Source organism: Anolis sagrei, chromosome 3, assembly GCF_037176765.1.
Source record: "Anolis sagrei isolate rAnoSag1 chromosome 3, rAnoSag1.mat, whole genome shotgun sequence".
In the NCBI taxonomy this organism is placed as follows: domain Eukaryota; kingdom Metazoa; phylum Chordata; class Lepidosauria; order Squamata; family Dactyloidae; genus Anolis; species Anolis sagrei.
This window is the reverse complement of record NC_090023.1, coordinates 195,546,771-195,568,589: the sequence shown is the minus strand read 5'-3', so window position 1 is coordinate 195,568,589 and position 21,819 is coordinate 195,546,771. Positions and strand designations below refer to the sequence as shown.

Genomic DNA, 21,819 nt, shown 5'->3' with positions numbered 1-21,819 from the left:
ATAATGGAAGGTGTCTAACAGAAATATTTTTAGGTAGAATTATGTAATCTTCCATAACTAAGTCCTAACCAGAGATTCCTTCTCAAGTAGGTTCACCATATATAGGTTGGGGGGCGGGGGGTGGGGCAAGAACAACTACTACTTTTGATCAGTATAACAGCTCTTACTTAAATACCTCATACTATATAAAATGTGGCAATGCTTCTATCACTATTTCTAACTTCCATTGTTTTTAAATAACAACAATTTTAATTAACAATTTAATAATACTTATATTGGATGAGTCTCTCTTATCTAAAATCTGAAGTCCTAAATACTACCTACCCACTTCTGCCTTTGAGAAAAGTGGCTGGTCATATATTCAGTGAGAAAGGCACCTTGGAAATGGGTCTGAAGACCAAGCGTGAAGAACTTCATTGGCCCCCACCTGATCTAGCCCAGACAAATATAAACAACTCACCGGGGTGGGAATGTTCTTCTCCCTTCCCAGCAATTTTGCTAGAAGAGTGTGCTGACAGTTAGGGAAGCATCTGGAACATCTATCTTTTACAGAGAGTATCCAGGATAATTTCAGCTGGTTTCCATGACATGATACTTGAATCTGGAAAACCATTCGAGATGGTTGAAAGATACATGAGTGGCTTGTATGAAATAACTTTTCTTTTCTCCTATAGCTCTCTGTGACATCTGGAACCAACTCTAGAAGGCTCTCGTACCTATGGAGGAGGTTTTGAGACTTTAGGGGTGAATGCTGCATGAAGGAAGAAAGGTTGCTTTCATCCTGGGAACCTCTCCATTTTCAGATGCCCCTTGTTGGATTCTGATCCATATTTCTACCCAAATTACAGTTACAGGGAGATGCTACCATAATAATAATCATCATCTTTATTTATATCACGCCACAATCTCCCTGAAGCGGACTCGGGGCAGCTCACATGAGGCCAAGCCCAAAAATAAAATACAGTAAAATAAAATACAAAACAACAGAAAACATTACATCAGAACAAAATACATAAAACACAAAATAAAATGAACAATGCAAAATAACATAATAAAAGTCATGCAAATAAGGCAGGCCAAATACACAGATAGAATAATAAAACCCTGGATGAGATAGGAATAGAAAAAATGCCTTTGTGAGGGAAGAGGGTAGAGCCCGAGAAGGAGGAACAAAAGGGTTAAGTCTTCATTAGGGGTAAGTGAAAGTGCATCATGAGGACAGCCGCAGATGGAAACAAACAAAATGGGTTAAATGGTCACATCGAAAAAGCCAAGCTATAGGAAAATCCTGCAATGTTCACTTCAACTACATACATTTAGTGTTGTACAAGTAGTGATTATGGACTACAAGCAGTGCACAACTGCTCTTACTCTAACAATGAGCCATATACTTAAAATAGATACATCTGAGGAAAGTGGTGTTGGTTCTTCTCTGTTCCTGAGTTCTCTGCATCCTTGAATGATTTCATCACATATGAATTCATTCTGGAAGAAGTAGTCAAGTCTATCTTATAGTGGCCAATTTTGGAAATGAGAAAACAAAACATTTCTCTACCCCATTCCATCCAGAAAGACAGTGAGATCAAATCCCAAATAGCAATTTTAGAAAACAGGATGGAAAGAAGAGGAGGAGGAGAAGGAGGGGAAAGCATCTTGAATCTGTAGCAGGATTAGGAATTTGATGAATATCTTAGATATCAGATTTGCTGCATAGCTGATTTGTGGAGCTGTATGTTTATCATCTAAAACTGGGAGTCCGCTGACTCTGCAGTTCTTCTAAGCTTTTTTTTTTTATTCATTTTTTTCCAGTGCGGCAGAATAAAGTAAATTCTGGGTGAAGCTGCTTTCAAACACTGCTGTTGAACTGATAAGCTAAATGGCCTTCAGGCAGCAGAGGAGGAGGGGAAGAGATGTACAGTATGATTGCACATATCTTAATCTTTTCTAATTGCTTTTTCTTTTCCTCTCCTCCTGGTACATAGTTTCTCGTGTATTGCATCCATAGAAAGCCACCTCTTCCTTCATTGATTTAAAATTCCTGCCAATTAGACCTGTGAGAAAAGGATTAAGTAGGACACACTGTTCAGAGAACTGAAGGTGTTTCACCGCTGTATTTCCCGATGCCCATAAAAGGTTCTCATAGTGAGAGAGATTAGAGAATGCACAAAGAGAGATTTTAAGAACCCAAAGACTTTCACTCATGGCATTGGTGATTATTGTCAAGCTGTGATAATATCCCTTGCATTTCTCATTAGAAAGGCATTTCTCCCTCGATTCTGTAGCAGTCCCTTGTGGTCGCTAGAGATCTATATTGAAAAATAGCTCCCTTTGCTTCTTCCATTCACTTCAGTATAGGGGGCAGTAGTGTGTATGTGTGTGTGTCCTTCCCCTTAAGTGGAATAAATTGGGAAATCTGTTTTAAAGTACTATTAGACCAAGGGTATCCACTCTAAACAGTATTAAAAAATTGAATCAAAAGCTTATAATGTGTTGTTATGGCAACATACTTGTTTTTCACATTTATTTCATTTTGCTTTTACTTTTGAAATTCCATCCCTAAACTTGAACTTCATGCTATTGATGGCTCCTGACAAATAAAGCTGTGTCACTGTTAAGCATTTTCTGATCTGTTCGCTCTGACAGTTTTCCAAGTATAGCGGGGAGAAACACAACATAACAATAAAATGGAAATAAATCGTTATAGCATTTCTATGTTCTTAAGAGCAATGTTTTGTTACACGTAGAGTATCACTGAATGTGCTAACTGTTAAAAAATGCGGGACCTGACCCAGGTTTACCTGAGGTGTCCAAATGGCATCTCACGTAAACTCGAATTAATCCAGAGCAAACTGGGATTTTCCAGTTTACGCTGGATAAATTTGACACCTAGAAAGATCCAGACCTTAATGTAAAGTCTGAATCTTTTAAGGGAAGCATGGGTTTGGCGGAAATGTGAGGATGAAATCCTGGGATTTAATATCCCAGTTCATCCCTGTATTTAGCCCTGGCCCTTTGATCAGACTGTCTGACACCGTTCCTCCATATTTAAGAAGCCTTTATTCAATCTGATTAACATATTCTTTAACATTTCACACCTGAAAACTGGAACGTGTTTGGCCAAACAGCAATGGGGTATGGTCAAGATAGCAACAGTTCTTAATGAGGAAGAACCCACAAGATGGAGCAAGATTTCTCCCCCATGTCTCATCCCCACAGATCCCTGAGTTAATTTTAATGCATTTTGCAGTCTCATCACACTAGAGTATGGGTCCACTTTAAATCGAGTTTCTGCCTCCTGCAGCATTCTGGGGCTTGTAGTTTAGGGAGGAGCCTTTAAACCACTCTGCCAGAAAGGTTCTCGGCCTCACTAAATTACAAATCCCAGATTCTGTGGGGGCAGAAGCCAGATTTAAAGTGGATTCATGCTCTAGTATCATGAGGCTGTTGAACTCAATTTACACCAACCAAAGTAAATTGTGGACAAAGGAGGAATGTGGGAGGAGAAGAGAGAAACTGGGCAATTTTAACATTTATAGAGTAAGTTAACTGGGATTGCCATATTGAGGTATCTGGAGATAGTGTGAATTAATGGGTATGCCTTTTCAGTGGTAGCATTTGGTAAGATGACTAACGACCTTGTCACACAGACACAAAAAATGTTCCATGTGGCTCCGATTCGTTGGGGAGCATGGGGAAGCCACCACCTCATGCCCCATATCGCTCGGCTCCTCCAGCAGCTAATCCCATGGGGGAAGCATGGTGCACACTTGGAGCATGCGGCTTCTCCCTATTAAAGTCAATGGCAACATGGGAAGCCACAGCACACAGTGGCTCCGCCATCCTTCACGCATGGAGCCAGCAAGGTGGTGTCTGATGGGAGCCGGCCTGCTCCATGGGTGACCAGGGCTAAATTGGTGCATGCCACCTATTTTAATCCCGTGTGATGAGGTCCTGGAATACCCACCTTCTTGCTGTTGTTTCATCAAAACACAAGCTTTTTTTCTGACAATCTTTTGTTGGAGTTTCTTTTCTAAGGAAGCCCTTTTAACACACTGTACTGTTTTAATTGTGCTGTTTTCAACTACTTTTTAACATTTTCATTTTATGTTTCAATTTGCTGTTAGTGTTAGCAACAGATTGATCCTATTTTAATATCTAGCCTTTGATTTTTTTTAAAATTATGTCACATTTGTTTTAATTTGTAAGCTACCCTGACTCTTAGTTTTGAGTAGAAGGCAGGGTATAAATGATGATGATGATGATAGTAATAGTAGTAGTAGTAATAATCTGTCAGATGCAAGTAAGCCTTTGTGCAACATTTTTAAGGTCATTAAAGAGCAAGTTATCTAAAAGTTTAAAGGGGAGGATATTCAAATTTAACGTGTCTTTAAATGACATTCATCTCTGGGCTGTGAAAAAAAAATATGAATGAGACAGTGCAGCCTGCTGCTAAGGACAACAGGCACCCGGCTAACCAGCCCTTTTCTTACAGGAACTTTCATAATCTAAAATCTGTTGACTCTTGTCATTAATTAAGACCCTTTCTGCCAAATTGAGATGTCCTTTTGTTTTGTTCCTACAGGCCAGCATAAAATCAAATTCATTCCTGAGATGGTGGGGCCAATGTTAGAAATGACTCTGATCCCTGAAACAGAACTTAGAAAAGCTACCATCCCTATCTTTTTTGACATGATGCAGTGTGAATTTCATTCTACCAGAAGTTTTCAGATGGTAAGAACAGATTGGATTATACATTACCTATGTGCTTTTTTCAATGCGCTGTGAAAAGGCAGGATTATGTCATATGATTATCATAGGCCTAGGCAGCCAACGTATATGATTGGGAAACAATGTCCAGTAGGAACGGAGTGAAATGACGGAGGAGAAATGGTGCCAGCATTTTCCCTGTTATTGCAGAGATGGAAGTCATCTCAGGAGAGTGATGTCTGTCCCCTAATTCTGCTAACAGGACTTGACGAATCACATTTCTAGGCATCTCTATTTATCAACCCATCGTTAACATGGGGATAGGGAAGTACCCTCTGGGTAACCATTAGACTTGCTTGTTCAGCTTGGTTGGTAGCCGTAAAAGCAAGGGGGCAGCTGCCATGTTTTGTTTTTGTTTTTTTGGGGGGGGGGTTGGCCAAAACGGAACTGTAGCTGTCAAATACTGGCTGCTTCGCCTTTTTTTGGTGGAGTGCCGGAGGGAGGCAGCCGATAGAAGGAAAAGCATGTGACAGGAAAAAGCTGCATCCTGGAAGAGAGTGTGTGTCTTTAAACCCAGGTCTCCTCTGCCGACCAAGGAGAAAGCATAACAGAAAGACTGGTATCTTAAGACCTTTCTTTAAACCCAGCTCTCCTCTGCAGACCGAGGGGCAAGCATCACAGGAAGAGTGGTTATCTTAAGCCCTTTCTTTGAAACCAGGTCTCTTCTGTAGACCGAGGGGCAAGCATCACAGGAAGAGTGGTATCTTAGGCCATTTCTTTAAATCCAGATCTTCTTCAGACCTAGGGGAAAGCATCACAGAAAGAGTGGTATCTTAAGCCCTTTCTTTAAACTCAGGTCTCCTCTGCAGATCAAGGGGAAAGGATCGCAGAAAGAGTGGTATTTTAACTTTGATGTTTTTAATCCAGATGTTAATGAAGGATATAAAGACAAGTGATGCCATTGCCTAAAATGACGGGAAGGAGAGGGGAATTCTCCCTCATTGCCACCAGTGAGCCAGATCCAGCTGCATTTTTGGAGGAGAACCAAAAATGACAGTTCAGTGGTGCACCTGTTTTTACGAGTTGCACGAAAACAGATGTGGGGGCCTCCCAAAATTTGGGCAACAGAAATGGATTGACGTTCAACCAAAATCCACAAGCCTAGTAGCCATATCATTGATTTTTCTGTGGTTTTCAAGCTGGACCTTTTGCAGCCTTACCTAGAAAGTTAAAAGAGTGGATTTCTGGCATTATAAATACAAAATGTGTTTATTTCCCCTTAGCAGCTTCGTCTCTTTCTACAGCAATCTTTTCAAAGCTTGTATTTTCAATGTAAATAGAAATTAGACATAAATTGCTAGGCTCTTTTTTAAACAGTTATCTAATCTTATTAGTCATATCAAAAAGTCTAATTGAGGTCCCTTCTACAGAAATTTATAGAGAACTATAATGTATGAGGGAAGAATATAGATATTTGTCAGCTCTTTGATTCCAGGTCATGACAAACTATAGTGTCATCCTCTGCAAACAAGTATTAAATCAATAATGCTCTCATTTCAGTACCCTTGACTATAGCTTTTTTTAAAGAGAATGAGCTATAAGATCTTCTATAGAACTACTCAAAACTAAGTGTGTAGCATTGCCATAAAGTAGACATTTATATGATTTTTTTTCTTTTTTACTGGCGAATGCTACCACAAGGTTTAGTTCAACCATTAATGAAATGCATGTTCTTCCCATACTCCTGTGGTTTTTCCCAAGTGCATCTGATGTGTGGCACACCCACATCAAATGCAGTCTTACTTTGTAATGGATGATTTTCACATGGGTGCATATGGGTTTTATCACACTATTATGACCTTGAGATAACGTCTCTTGGAAAATGGATTGCATGAACCTAGCTTTAGTACTGATATGGGTAATTTCTCTGTGAGTAAAGATTTTCTATCATGAGAATTGCCTTCCTTTAAAAAAAAAAAGAAACTTGACACTACTTCTGTCAAGCAGAATAACAGCCACAAGCAGCAATAACTTAGTAGATGCATTGGGCATTTTCCTTGTTATATAGCAGGATTTCTAAGAATATTTATTTATTTATTTGCCATCTTTATACCTCGCCTTTCTCTACCCAGCAGGGGGACTCAGGGCGGCTTACAATGGCACATACAGAGTGCCTCAAAAGAACAAATTCACCTAAAAATACCTCACAACCTCTGAGGATGTTTGCCATAGATGCAGGCGAAACATCAGGAAAGAATTCTTCTGGAACATGGCCATATAGCCCGAAAAACCTACAGCAACCCACCTAAAAATAGTTTAAAATTACAACATATTTAAAATGGTTATAATACATTCAGTGTTAAAAACATGCCATCCAGAGTTCAAGGTCTAAGACCATTCCAAGGTCAAAATGCATAAAATTAGAGAGGTGATGGAAATTAAAGTCTGGTCACATTAAGGGATAGTCTGAACCTCAATGTACCCTCCTTATCTTACAGGTGCATCTCTGCACTTTCTTTGGTTATCTTTTCAGTGCATTCTTTGAAAGTAAACACAAAACTTAGTAATTTTGTGAAATACAATCAGCCCTCCACGTTCTCTCTGGTTAGGGCACAGAATTGCTGCATCAGTCGAAAAACTGTGCATCCAAAAAACCATTTTTTTTTAAATCTGAGAGAACATCTGTCTAGAAATCTCTAGGTTCTCCAGTATGCTCTATGATCAGTTTTGCCAGAAGTTAGCCATATCGCCAGAGACACCATATTAATAAAATCGCCGAATAACCAGATCTGCAAAGATGAAACTTGCAAATATGGAGGGCAGGTTGTAATTCCATTCTTTCCTCCTTTGAACATCATCCTTTATTGTTATTCCATCACTTCAGGCACCATCTAGTGTTGTTTCCAGTTCTTATATTTCTTCCAAAGAGCTCAGGATGATGTTCACAGGACTCAGTTCTTATACAGAAACTCATTTTATCTTCACAAGGATCTTGTGAGGTAGGATGTCCAGATGATTGGCTGAGTGTCTCCCAGTAGCAATTTGAACCTTTGTCACTCTGAGGACTATTACTTCAGTTGTGTACCTTAAGATATTATAGGACCATGGAGAATACTGACCATCTTTCCTTGTCCTAATCCTAGCATACGAATATACTTTAACACATGGAATGGAGATGTTTGACATCATTGCCGTGCTCTTTACAGTTGTACTGGGAGCTTGACCGCTTTAATCAATACCCTCCCTGTAATCCTTGGCTGGGTAAATATTGGATAGTTAAAGCCCTGTCTGAAAGAATTAACTTTCTGTGTTCCACACATGACTTTCTGTTAACTCTGCTTTTTCACAATGACAGTGAAGGTTAAAAGTCTGCATATGAACTGTTTTAATAAAAGACAATGCATAGAATACTTTGTGAGAGTAACACAAACAGATGTCTAAATACCCTGAAGGCACTCGGTTCTGCCTGATCTTGGCAGTTAAACCGGGTTCGGCCTGGTTAGCAGTTAGAAGGGAGACCACCAAGGAATACCAGGTGTTGTAAGCTATCTTCAGAGGAAAATAATGAAACCACCTCCAATTAGTATTCCTTGCTTAAGAACATTCTGCGAAATCCATGGGGTTGCCATATGTCAGAAGGCAGCTTGAGGGTCCATATGTTACATCATATTAGCACAGCTGGAATGTTCTGTAGCAAAGGTAGGATAGGTTCCGGCCCAAAATACCTTGCAGACCGCATCTCGGCCTATGAGCCCACGAGGGCCTTGAGATCATCCGGGGAGGCCCTTCTCTCGGTCCCGCCTGCCTCACAGGCACGTCTGGCGGGGACGAGAGAGCGGGCCTTCTCAGTGGTGGCCCCCCGGCTGTGGAACACCCTCCCTGCTGAAGTTAGGCAGGCGCCCTCTTTGATGGCCTTTCGTAGGGGCCTGAAAACATGGCTCTTCGAGCAGGCCTTCAACTGAGTGTATCTTGAACGACTCTGGAATGGACTAGGACTATGAATTTTGACTATGACCCCAGGACTAGACGAGCGGATTTTTAGAATAAGTATATGTTATGTTTGTATTGTCTGGTTTGTGTTGTCTTAACTTATTGTACACTGTTTCTTTCTGTTGTTGTTCACCGCCCCGAGTCGCCCTCGGGCTGAGAGGGGCGGTCAATAAATGCAAATAATAAATAAATAAAATAAATAAATAAATAAAAAGAAACCAAAATCTCAGGACAAATCCAGATGTAGACACCTACAGAATCAGCTGCAGTAATTCAAAGCTTTTTAAAACCGTGGGTGGTGTTGTGGTTTGTGATTATTCTGAGGGCTCACAGGATGAGGAAGGGGATTTGGTGGGGTTCTTCAGCTGTGTGGGGTGGAAGTGGCCTGGAAAGATGTGTTAATGAATTGTCTGCTGGTTCTCAGGATGTCAGAAAAAGCTAAAGAATCTGTCAGATTTTACTCCTGGAAGGAATGTGGAGGAGGACGAGTTTGCGAGATCAGAAGGGTTGAGATATAGGCAAGAGGGTATAAAACAAAGGCAGGTTAGATTTTCCCAGCGGCTTTAGGATAAGCAAAAGCGGAGCAGGTGTGCAAGAAGTCATGGGTGGAAATTAAGGCTTTAAGTGGGTCCTTTCCAGGCAGCCTTGTTGTGAGAACAACGTTGCTTTCTAAGTGTGAACATCTCTCAAGTATTCTGCCTTTAGTTCATGTATTCCAGTTCATGGATTTTTGGGTTCTCTTCATGTAATTCCTGTTTCATGTTCCTGGATTTTGCATTCTGTCATGTTATCCCTGTTTTTCAAGTTTCAAGTTCCTGGATTTTTGGATCATTGTTCTACACTGGGTTCATAAACCATAATCTCATTTCAAATAAAAATGTCAGTCATCTGCCATTAAAAGTTGGATCATTGGATTTTTGGATCACTGTTCATATCTTCATGGCTTTTGGTTCTAGATTAGATCGTGTCCCTGTTTTCAAGTCCTTCTCACAACTTTCTTCAAGTATATGATTTTTTGCCATGTTTCTTGCAATGGTTTTAAGAGAACTGCCAAGTAGCTGAATCCTTGGGAGTAGTCTCCTGGAATTGCTTCATACCTTTGTTCAGTACACGTGAATTAACTGGTTTTGCCTTTTGGATTTTTTATTATACTTTTTAGTGTGCCTTTTTCTGTCATTTATTTTATACTTAATAAACTTTACTTAGTGGATCCTTTCTCCTCTGTTTGGCACTTGGGTGAAAAGGTGTCCCACGACTGGGGTGTAACAGGAGGCAGACCCATTTGGGGTTCCACTAAATGAATGTGGGGGTCATGAAAAATCAGTGTAGCTTGCCACCTAGTGGCTGATTTAGAAATTTGCATGAATCCATTAGCGACAACATGCAGCAAAAGCTTCAGCCTGCTTCATAAAAAAGGGTGGTCAGTTTGCCTTATTTAGCAAGCCTTGCAAATGTTGCCTTTGCTTGATGGTTATTTTTTCAGCTTCCCTTGAAATTTTGATTCCAAAACGTACACTGGGTTCATAAACCGTAATCTCATTTCAAATAAAAAGTGTCAGTAATCTGCCATTAAAACTTCAAGAAGAATTTCCCTGCCACCTGCACAGGTAAGACAGAAGTAATACCACCCATTTGTTTTGGTGGGGTGAAAGAAAGGATATGAATTGCATACCTGTATATAAACAGACCATGATGGGAACAAGAGGAAGGTGGGCATGCATCCATTTCAGGTACATGGCCCACTCTGCAAATTGGGATCCTTTAAAAATTGGAGGTATAGATCCTCAAAGCATCTCGTTGTAGTCCCTTAATTCAGGAAAAAGGAGAGCCAGTAAAGTATATTTTGCCACTTGAGGCTACAAATCATGCATGCCAACATGGCATGAACATTGTTGAAGATGCTCTGTGTCCTGTAGTATCGCATATTCAGCCAAGATCTAATTCTTTACATAAAAATAAATAACCTTATTAGAATGCAAATTGACTTCTATCTTTAACAAATCCTAAAAGTATATGTATATCAAAGAATTGTTTTAAAATAAATGTATGATTTATTATTAGGAAATGTTTGGTTTGTATACCTATTTTATTTGCCTATATACTCAGGGGTCACATAAAAATTACTTGGGCAAAAAGGTGTCACGTGTGGGAAAAATTTAAGAAGCCCTGCATTCTAATGCATCATTGTGCTACAAAATACATTGTTCACACATATGTATACCCTTTTGGTCAAAAGGTTCTTGTCATTAATCCTAAATCTCTGCAAGTTGTTGCTGCTGGAGTACAGTCAGAAATTATGCTGGGCAGTTATTGCTATGAAGTCAGGTCAGAGCCAGAGTTGTGAAACAAACTCATAAGCCAAAGACAGAAAAATAGAAAATAGAAAAGCTTAAGCTTTATCTAGTTCAGGAAGGCCAAGAGCTTGGAAAAGTTATTTGTTGTGTACTAGTTCCCAGAGTTCCCCAGCTAACGTGGTTCAGATGGCAAACCTGGATGGGGTGAGGCAGTTCAAAACCTGGTGATAGGACAGTACTACTCCAAGAGATGGGCCCTGGGCTGATCGAAAAGAAAGAGTTGCACCAATGGGCACACATTTAGCTCCAATCACTGGTACATTGGAGGAAAATAATGGTCTATACTCCCTCTCAATGGTCTATACTCCCTCAGTCTAAGAAGGCTGGAAGAAAAGATTAGTCCATGTTGTGGAACGATCTGGTTGCTCACCCTAGCCCAAACTATACATAAAACCAAGAGTTCGCAATAGATCCTGAGAGCAGGTACCTAAAATCAGTCTGTTGTATCTGACTATCAAGTTCATTATTCCATACTCTCCGACTGCTTTGGCAAGGGAAATACTGATTAAACCTCTGCTCTTAAAATATCTTAGTTTTGGTCTCCACTTCCGACTTTTCTTCTTTGTCCTTGTAAACTTATTTCAGTTGTTGCAAACTGATTTCAAAGTGTAAAAATAGTTTACACTTAGCACCTTTCCAGACAGGCCCTATATCCCAGGATCTGATCCCAGGTTTTCTGTTTATCCCAGATTATAATCCAGTGTAATGCAGAAAACCTGGTATCAGATCCTGAGATACAGAGCCTATCTGGAAGGGCCCTTAATTATTTCACCAGAGAAGAGTAGAGCAGAGGGTGAAGTGAAGCCTTCACCTGTTGACATGTGCAAAAGCAAACTGATGCAGCCTCTTCTAGTTTTTCCTTCTTTATCTTGACTCCACTCTGATGTTGGATGACCACATATGCCCTAATTTTCATCTGTGAAATGTTGGAGGATGTTAATCTGTATCATCAATGGCCGGAGAAGTATCCTAAAGTGCTCCAAGTCTTTCCCTGTTGTTTATTCCCAACATGTTGAAAATGTGACACTTGCCATCAAAGGAGATGTGTTGGAAGTACCTCCTTGGTTCACTATTCCATAGCTCAGATAGGCCATGTAATGGTATTATATAGTTCAAAGAGAGGCTTAAGATGCTTTTTAGCATAGGTGTGAGACCTCATTATAGTATCTATGAAGAGTAATGTGAGTTTTAGAGCCAGTTACCTGCAGAAAGGCTAGTGCATGAAATCACTTGGCATTTTTATAGGAACACAAATGTAGGAGTGAATTTACTTTCATGTTTAGGTTTCCAATACTCACAGCAGAAAAGTGGAGGGATTCATGTGTTTGAAGTTCTGCTATGGCAGGCCTTGTGGTTTTGACCATACCTTGAACTTAGTGGAATGCCTCCACACGTGTTTGGGGAATGAATGGCTTTTTGAGTATTCTGGAGTATTCCCCCAGTTTACAGAGCCTGGCTGCTATATGTTGGTTTCCTCTGCTTCAGATATCTGCTACATCTGTTAAATGTCAATTAACATACTTTGGCACCAATGTCTTAATGGCACTGTGCTCATTCCCAAATCTGTTTTGATATGGCAGTCCTGATCAGGTTCCAGGATACCAGTGTTTCTCAACCTTCCAAAGCTGTGACCCCTTAATACAGTTCTTCATATTGTGGTGACTCCCAGCCAGCCATAAAATTATTTTTGTTGCTCCTTCATAACAGTAATTTTGCTATTGTTATGAATCGTAATGTAAATATCTGTTATACAGGATGTATTTTCATTCACTGGACCAAATTTGGCACAAATACCCCATATGCCCAAATTTGAATACTGGTGGGGTTGGGGGGGGGGTGTTTTTTGCTGGGGTTTATAGTTCACCTAAAAACAAAGAGCATTCTGAACTCCACCAACGAAGGACTTGAACCAAACTTGGCATACAGAACTCCCATAACCTACAGAAAATACTGGAAGGGTTTTGTGGGCATTGACCTTGAGTTTTGGAGTTGAGTTCACCTACATCGAGAGAGCTTTGTGGACTCAAACAATGATGGATCTGGACCAAACGTGGCACGAATACTCAATAGGTCCAATTGTGTACACTGGTGGAGTTTGGGGAAAATAGACCTTGATATTTAGGAGTTGTAGTTGCTGGGAATTATAGTTCACCTACAATCAAAGAGCATTCTGAACCCCACCAATGATCAAAATGGGCCAAACTTCCCACACATAAAATACTGTGTTTTCTGATGGTCTTTGGTGACTTCTCTGACACCCTCTCGCGACCCCTTCCCCAGGGGTCCCAAACCCCAGGTTGAGAAATCCTGCAGTACACAGAGTTTACATTGCACCATCATAACTGATATAGTAAATTTGTCTCATACGTTTTTGAATATTTAATAATATTTTTAAAATAATAACTGTGTGTCATGGATGCGGGGGGAACTTTTTATTTGTTTTATGCTTGCTAATAGTAGAAGGCATACCAAGAGCACCATTAAAGAATTTGACACTGATTAAAATTGTTGTGGAACTCCTTGTATCAACAACTTCCAGCCTCTATTTCTATATCCATCCTATGCCAGAAGAAGTAAACATGGCTTGTTTCTAGAGCTCCAAAAAAAAGGGCGGGGGGGGGGGGATCTCACATGGCTGTAAAATAAACACATGGATAATACACATGATGGCTAACACAAAACTACTGATGCAAATAAAGCACCTCTGGCTAGAATTCCGTTATGAAAAGCCAGGTAATTGATTTGAGACTGTCGGCAAGAAGGAACAGAGAATCTTTTTATTCAATTCTGGGGGCTGACATTAAATTATAATATCAACAAGGCAGCACTGTCTTATCTAGTTGTCAGTGGATGTTTTAACTTTTGTTTCTTCCCAGGACTTGAAAATTAATAATTGTCACTTGCAGCACATAATGCTGTTTCTGGAAGCATCATAAAACATTTAGGAGCTTACTGGTGCCAACCTCTCCATATCTACTGAGAAGTAAATCCAGTTGCGTTTAATGGGGTTTAATCCCAGGTATGAATGTATAGGATTGAAGCCTAAATGTCAAGGCAACTGGGGCAGATACTGGGGTGCTGAAGAGCAGTGGTCCTAGAGTTCTACTAATGCAGACTAGCTTTAAAATGATTATGTAAATCCCATCTTTTTAACAATAGTGACATCCAGCTGTCTGTAGTTAAACGTATCACATAATTAGCAGACTTTGATGAATCAGATAGACTTAAAAGGATTAGAGATGCTAGCATCTTACCTTCCTCTGAAGAGGTGGTGACATGAATTTCTAATGTGGATTTCATTCTGCTGAATGTCTTCTTTCTGGTTCTGTAAACAGAGGATAAGTATAGCAAAACCAATGTGGACTGTGACAAATACTCCCCTCAGTCACAGCAGTGATTATTGGCTGACACACCGGCGACAGCATTTGTATACTTGTGAATCATTTTTGATGGAGTTCTTTTATTTGCAAAATAAATTGAAAATCACTGGCACACGGGGAAAAAAGCCCTTCAACACTACTAAGATACACAGCTCTCAGAAAGGCAAGGTTTTTACACATCCTTTGGAATCACATTATGGAGCATAATGATTTTTTGTAAGCTACACTATAATAACATCTAGCCATGATCAAATACAAGAGTTATTGACCTGCCACTAGTGGTGAGTAATAGGAAAGGAAAACAAATGGCATGACAACCATCATGTAGTTGCCTACTATTTTAATGTGTGGCTGAGTTTGAAATACCCTTTTTTGAAATACTCTCTTTTACATATTTAATGCTAGCCTGATAGTGTTTATTCTGTTTATTTTATCTTCTTTTAAACATCTAACACATAAAAACTTGGATATCACTGTCTGATAGTAGCAAGTAAATAAATCTTAAGTACTAGGCCTATGATATTGTGGAAGGAGGAGAGAATCCTGGCTTGTTTAAAGCTAGACCCTTATATATTTAATGGGAAGTAGCAGCCAATAATTAAAGGACCAATGCAGTGACATCTTTGGCTCATCCTCTGTTCAGATATCAGCCAGCATGCCAATTCCTTAAATCAAGAATTAGTTTTCTAAGATACTCGCAGGAACATCTCAGCAAGCGAGAGTCCAAAAGTGGCAGGCAAAAGCCCAGAACCTCAAGCTATGCTGATACTGAATGCAGGACTCCCTCCTGAGCACACAGAAGACTGAGTGACTTGGAAAGCGCTGAACAGACTGCATTCTGTCACCATGAGATGCAGAGCCAACTTTAAGAAATGGGGCCACAAAGTGGAGTTCATGACATGCGAATGTGGAGACGGGCCAACCACAGACCATCTACTACAATGCAGTCTGAGCCCTGCCACATGCACAATGGAAGACCTCCTATAGCAGCACCAGAGGCACTCCAAGTGGCCAGCTACTGGTCAAAGGACATTTAATATAATGCCAAATCTTTAAACTGTGTTTTTATTTTTTTAATTAATTTTATGATAGAATTAAAAAATAAGAAAATTCTTTTACTTGTAAAAGAATTTTCTAAACTTCGTGTTTTTAAATACATTACAACTATAACCTTGGTTTGCGTCTGATACGATATATAAATAAATATACACTTATCAGAAAACTGCAAAAATACAGTATTTTCAAAACGATTGACCCAATTTCAAAGCAGTATATTTCATGATTACAACATGTTACAATTACACAAAAAGTTACAAATGGTGTAAGTTATCATATTTTATTAATCCTTTTGTACAGGCTCTGTGTGCCTCCTATGGGCGACACCAAATTCCAAATCAGGTCAATCTTTTTGAAACAATCTGTACAATAATCAAGTAAAGAAATAACAACTTTAATGCCCATTCATGACAGCAGACTGCCTGTGGCAGCTGTTTCACTTTGCCTTATGTTATGGCTACCCTATCCCATCATCACACACGAATCCTGATTGTCACAATGAGTGGAGAGAAACTTTCTAATCATCATCTTACATGGGTGTTCATATATAGCAGTGGTGGTGAACCTTTCAGAGACTGCTCAAACTGCAATCCAAAACCAGCTCCAAGGCAGGTGGGCAAGCTCAGAATGCTCTTTGATTGTAGGTGAACTATACATTCCAGTAACGACAACTCCCAAATGACAAAAATCAATATCTCACCCCCACCCAACCCCACCAGTATTTCAGTTTGGGCATATCGAGTATTTGTGCCAAATTTGGTCCAGTGAATGAAAACACATCCTGCTTATCAGATATGTACATTACGATTCATAACAGTAGCAAAATTATACTTATGAAGTAGCAACGAAAATAATTTTTATGGTTGGGGGTCACCACAACATGAGGAACTGCATTAAGGGGTCGCAGCATTAAGAAGATTGAGAAACACTGCTCTAAGCTAAACATATCCAGTCCGTTCAGCCGTTCCTTACGGGGCATGGTTTCCAAACCTTTGATCATTTTGGTCATTGTTCTCTGGACATGTTCCAGCTTGTCAATATCTTTCATTGTGATGTCCAGAACTCGATCTCCAGAACAGGTGACGTCCAACCAAAGCAGAATAGTGTGAGACTATGTTTTCCTCGATCTTGACATTATACTCCTGTTGCTGCAGCCTAGAATCACATTGGCTTATTTACCTACCCCATCACATTCATGTTCAACTTGTGGTCTATGGATGCCTAGATCCCTTGCACTTATACTGTCTCCAAGTCAGGTGTCACCCATCCTATACATTTTATTTTTATTGCCTGGATACCATACATTTCTCTCTGTTGAAATTCATCTTTTTAGTTTGCAAGTAGTTAAGTGAAATATTTTTCTTTCTTTCCCTCACTCTCAATTCTACCGTTTTCTTAGCCTCATTAAATATTTTTATCTTGTTTTTCACAATTGCCTACTAGTCCCTGGGGCTCTTAAGGGCACCATATCTTTACTATGATTGTGGGTTTTTTTCCCATTTGAGCAGAGGGCAAGTTTTGAGCTTTATACTGTCTTCCTTCGGAGCATTTAAATGGCCCAAATTATATTCCTTATTTGAAAAATCTATTGCTGCATAAAGCAAAACGTTTTTGTCAGGAAACACAGTTTATAAGCAGTGGGGCATGCAGGAAGAATGTCAATGTAAAATCATAATTCCAGAGGCCTGGAAGTGGATAGTATGTGCAAATGTTCAGCTTATAGTGCAGTAGTTGTCACCTTTTTTGTATACATTCTTCATATCTCTGCTTCATGTTTTCATTTTCTTGAGAATATATTGTGCTAGTAGCGCAGTAGCAGAAACCTTGGAAGTGCGGTATTTCATTCTAAAATGTATTCACTACTATAGATGCGGTACCGTCCATGTGAAAACATCATTCAGTATGTTTGAAAGGAATGTATTGGTTGACAGAATTCTGTGTGTGTGTGTGTGTGTGTGTGTGTGAGTGAGTGAATGATACCTTTCATCCCCATAGATTGTAAATGCGTGTCTCCTGCTTAATTTCTTTTATTCTTGGAGGTGATATGTTTTCTGTTGTACTGGTTCAACTGGGGAGCTCTTTCTTCCTTTCTTTTTTCTCTGGCAAAAACCAGGGAGCCTGCCCTACCATTCCATCATTCAGGTCCCTATTATTTGGCTGAAGCTTTGGTTGGAAATCATTTTCCGTTTCCCTGCGCTCCTTGTCTTCTGTTCTGCCAAGCTGGCATGTTGGAAAGAGAAAAAAAATGTTGATGCACCAAGGAAGGCGTGCCCCATGTCCCACTCATTACCTATACAACGGACAGAGCACATATGTTATTTTGGGGAAAGGGAATGGGTCTGATAGGAGCATTGTGCATAAATGTTCTGAAAGCTCATTTATTTTATTAAAACGTAATTTATTTATTGTTGACCTTGCACAATCGCAACAGATGTTACAAAGCAAGTATGTAAGAAGCTTTCAGGCAGGGAAGGGTAAATATTTACTTCAGGGCTCATCCGATGCCTTCCCCACCCCCCAAGCCCTGGCAGACTTAAGACCTCATCACATTGAAGTCTTAAATCCAGGGAACAATGGGGGGCATTCATTGGACAGTGGAGCAAATCTGGTGGGCATTGTGAGAACCAATCACCTCGCGCTCTGCATCGCCCTCTTCCCCACCCCATGGAGGGAAGAGTGGCTTTCGGCTTCTGCCCCGCACTGTCTCTATTCTATCTTACGAGAACACGGGAAGCCTCCCATCTTCTCTGGGCACTGTTCTAGGATACTTCCAGGATGCTTCCTGTACAAAGCCCCACTGGAAGTAGCCTTGTATCGTATGATGGGCTCCGTTGAGGAAGTGTCCTGGAAGCGTCCTAGAACACTTCCCGAAGACAATGTGACGAGATTATTACTTGAAATCAGTGGCAATTTCCCAAGCAGCATTGGGTAGTTAAGCCTGTTGGCATTTTAATTCCTGCAAAACCACAAGTCAGATGGGAGAGCATTGTGGAAAGTACCTCAATGAGTATGCGCAATGGAATGAGTGTGTGTACACACACACCTACCTTACTTACTAGTATTTTATTTGTTATAGCCCATGTTTCGAAAGTGACTTGCAAAAACCTAAAACAAGATCAAATTCAAATCACATTTTAAGAAAGTTTAAAATAATTACAGTACCATGGTTAAAACAATTAATGCACATTGCAAGCATAATGATAAATAATAGATAAAAATAAAATTAAATACAACATATTACTTAATCCGTACTACTTCTATATAATTTGCAACACAAAGACCTGCTCAGATAAAAAGGTTTTTTTCCCTTGCTGATAGAAAAAGAACAGGTTTCCCCTGGAATAATGTGCCATTGACTGAGAGCAGCCACAGAGCCTTCTCTTGCATGTTTCCTCACCAAACACGGTTATAAAAGTAATGGGACTGAGAAAAAGCCCTTCTCTGCTGGTCTTAAAACACACTTTTAAAGTAAAAAGCAGAACTTTGAATTATGCCTGGCCCAAGTGAAGATTTTATAATGATCATATAATTTCTGTAGCCTGAACCAACTCAAGTTTAGGTTGTTGTAGGTTTTTCGGGCTATATGACCATGTTCTAAAGGCATTATCTCCTGAGGTTTCGCATGTATCTATGGCAAGCATCCTCAGAGGCCATATAGCCCGAAAAAAAACCTACAACAACCCAGTGATTCCGGCCATGAAAGCCTTCGACAACTTAAGTTTTTTTAAAGCATTTTCCAAAGAGAGCTCAATATACAGTGTGCTACAGTAATCCAAATGGGATGTAGTCCTAAGGTAAAATGTGTTACCTTAGACAGATTTGAGGAGTGGAATCAGCTGTTGCACTACATTTATCAGTTTAAATATGTTTCTGTCCACTAGCAAAACCTGGGCAATAATACTCAGAATCCAGAAGTATACCCAAACTATAATTCTGAAATTTCAAGAGGACTGTAATGCCCATCTAGCACAGGTTGAATCCTTATTTCTTCACCTGTCTTATGACTGAGCAGGAGCACCCCCATTTTGTCTGGATTAATTTTCCAGTCCATAACTGGCAACATATACTCCTTTAGTAAAGAGACAGCTTCCTTGAAATTGGATTTAAAGGAGAGATGCAGTTATGTGTCCTCAGCGTACTGACGACACTGAACCTAAAAACTCTGAATGACTTCTTACCCAGGGGTTATCTTATATATGTACCTTGTATCATAACCCATTCATCTCTCCAGGCTTGCCAGATTTCAAAGTCTGGCCCCACTTCTCTAGGACTCCTGACAAGGGACAGCATCTCAAGTTGTGAAAAGTTACTTGAAAAGAAATGATGATTTGTATTTATGTGTTGTTCACCCCTGCTGCTAGATGCCACTTTGGAGCGATTGTTTTCGATTGCTGGCGAGGCTACCTCCTTTCTCTCCTGTCCAAAGATTCTCAAATTGTACCTCTTACCAGCACTCAGCAGGGGTGTGCATTCAACACAGGGAACTACATTGTTGAATCAGTATTCACCATGTCAAGAGTAACTGAAAACAGTGTTATACGATTGCCACTTGGTTTTTGCTTATCTTATGGTTAATTTTTTCTACTTCTATTCCCACTTTCCTCACCTTGCTCTAAGTGGTGGAAGCTGCAGTACAATTTTCTTTCTTGTTTGAACCGCAAATAGGTTACACCATTAATAGAACAAAGCATGTTACAAATCTCTTTCTTCTTCGATTCTGCACAGGCATTTAGTTCCTTTCTCTTTTAATTCTTGATTTCATCTCTCTTTTTCTTTTTTTTTGTATCAGTCTCCCATGGCTCCTCACTAAACATCTCTTTTTCTTTTCCCTCTCTCTTTTTATCCTTTTTTCATCTTCACCAATGATCCATCAAAATTGGAAAGCGGGAAACATGTTTTCATTTATTTGTGTGAAGACCTTGCATTAATATTGCCGTAGGTTTTTACTCCAATAACAAAATAGTCCCTGATGAGAGAAACGTCCCCCAGTGAAGAGCCACTTTACAGGTCAGCGCAGCATCAATTGGATTCTGAAGATTCCCAAGTACAGAACATTGTCTGCTGATTTTCCTATTTTGTCTTACTTCAAAAGTAATGAGAAAAGGGGATCGCTCAGTCTATTGAATGCTGACAACTTATTTTAGGTCTTTGGTTACCAGAATATATGACGGTTCTAAACTGGTAGAGAAATTATTTATTTACTTATTTATTTATTTAGAACTTTTGTATCCCATTCTTTTCTATCTCCATGGAGGGACTCAGAATGGCTAACAGCAAAAATTCAATGCTAGACAATAAAAACATTTTTAAACAACATACATAATACAATAGGTAAAAATACATATAAGTTAAAATACATATAAAACCATTCACCAAGTTAAAACATCATCCAATTCTGTCTGCACATTGTGGTCCAATAAATTATCCATTATGGAGATATGGTTCAACCAATGTCATCACCACACTCTAACTAAGCTGGGCCCTTCATAATATACCAGATTTCCTGCCAAGGCAGATGTCTTCTTTCACTAGATGCTGTTTTCTTAACATTTCAAAAGCACGACACTTGTAGTTCATATTGACCTGGTTTACTCAGCATACATTTTCGGAATGACTTGAATCTTTGAACTGTTAGTTCTGTTTCTACTGAATACTGTACTTGAAGCTGTTCAACAAACCATGTCCATATAACCTGGAAGGCAGTCGGATTATCCACTGACTCCACATACTACCAAATCTCAAGTAACTTGTGATTGTGCAAAATTCTCTACGTTTGAGAATGTTACCTAGTTCCAAATAACGCAGACTATCAAAGCAGAAAATCCCAGAAAATCCCACAATATCTGCCTTGAACTGGATTATGGGAGTCCACACTGCCATTTATTCCAGTTCAAAACAGATAATGCGCGATTTTATCCAGCTTTGTGGAGGGGATCCAAGTCTTAGTCATTATACTATAGTCTCAATTTTAGTTAATGGCTGAGCAAAGATATATTATTATTATTATTATTATTATTACTTTATTTGTACCCCGCTAGCATCTCCCAAGGGATTCGATGCGGCTTACAACAGGCCGGAGCCCAACACAATACAACAATACAGTACATAGCAAATAAAACAGTTAAAGCAGAAAACAATAAACAATAGCAATACAACAGGACATTATTAAAAACTGAGCCGGCCGGAGTAGGGGTACAGGATTAAAAAGTGCTGAAGTGTCGGAGGGATATGGGATTAAAATCTAAGTGAAGTGTGCGGTGAGCGGTGATCTTGGCTCTACTAAAGTGCTTCTGGGGTTTGGTAGTGGGGTTCCTAATCTGAAAAGGCACGTT

General features: G+C 39.6%; 1 protein-coding gene across 1 annotated transcript in view; it reads left to right on the top strand.

The window, feature by feature from the left end:
- Nucleotides 1–21,819, top strand: part of DOCK1 (dedicator of cytokinesis 1) — a 530,863-nt gene that overhangs the window by 391,017 nt on the left and 118,027 nt on the right. Inside the window, exon 33 of the mRNA XM_060768624.2 lies at nucleotides 4,583–4,731. Within this exon, the coding sequence (XP_060624607.2) occupies nucleotides 4,583–4,731 (149 nt within the window). The remainder of the gene's footprint in view (nucleotides 1–4,582; nucleotides 4,732–21,819) is intronic.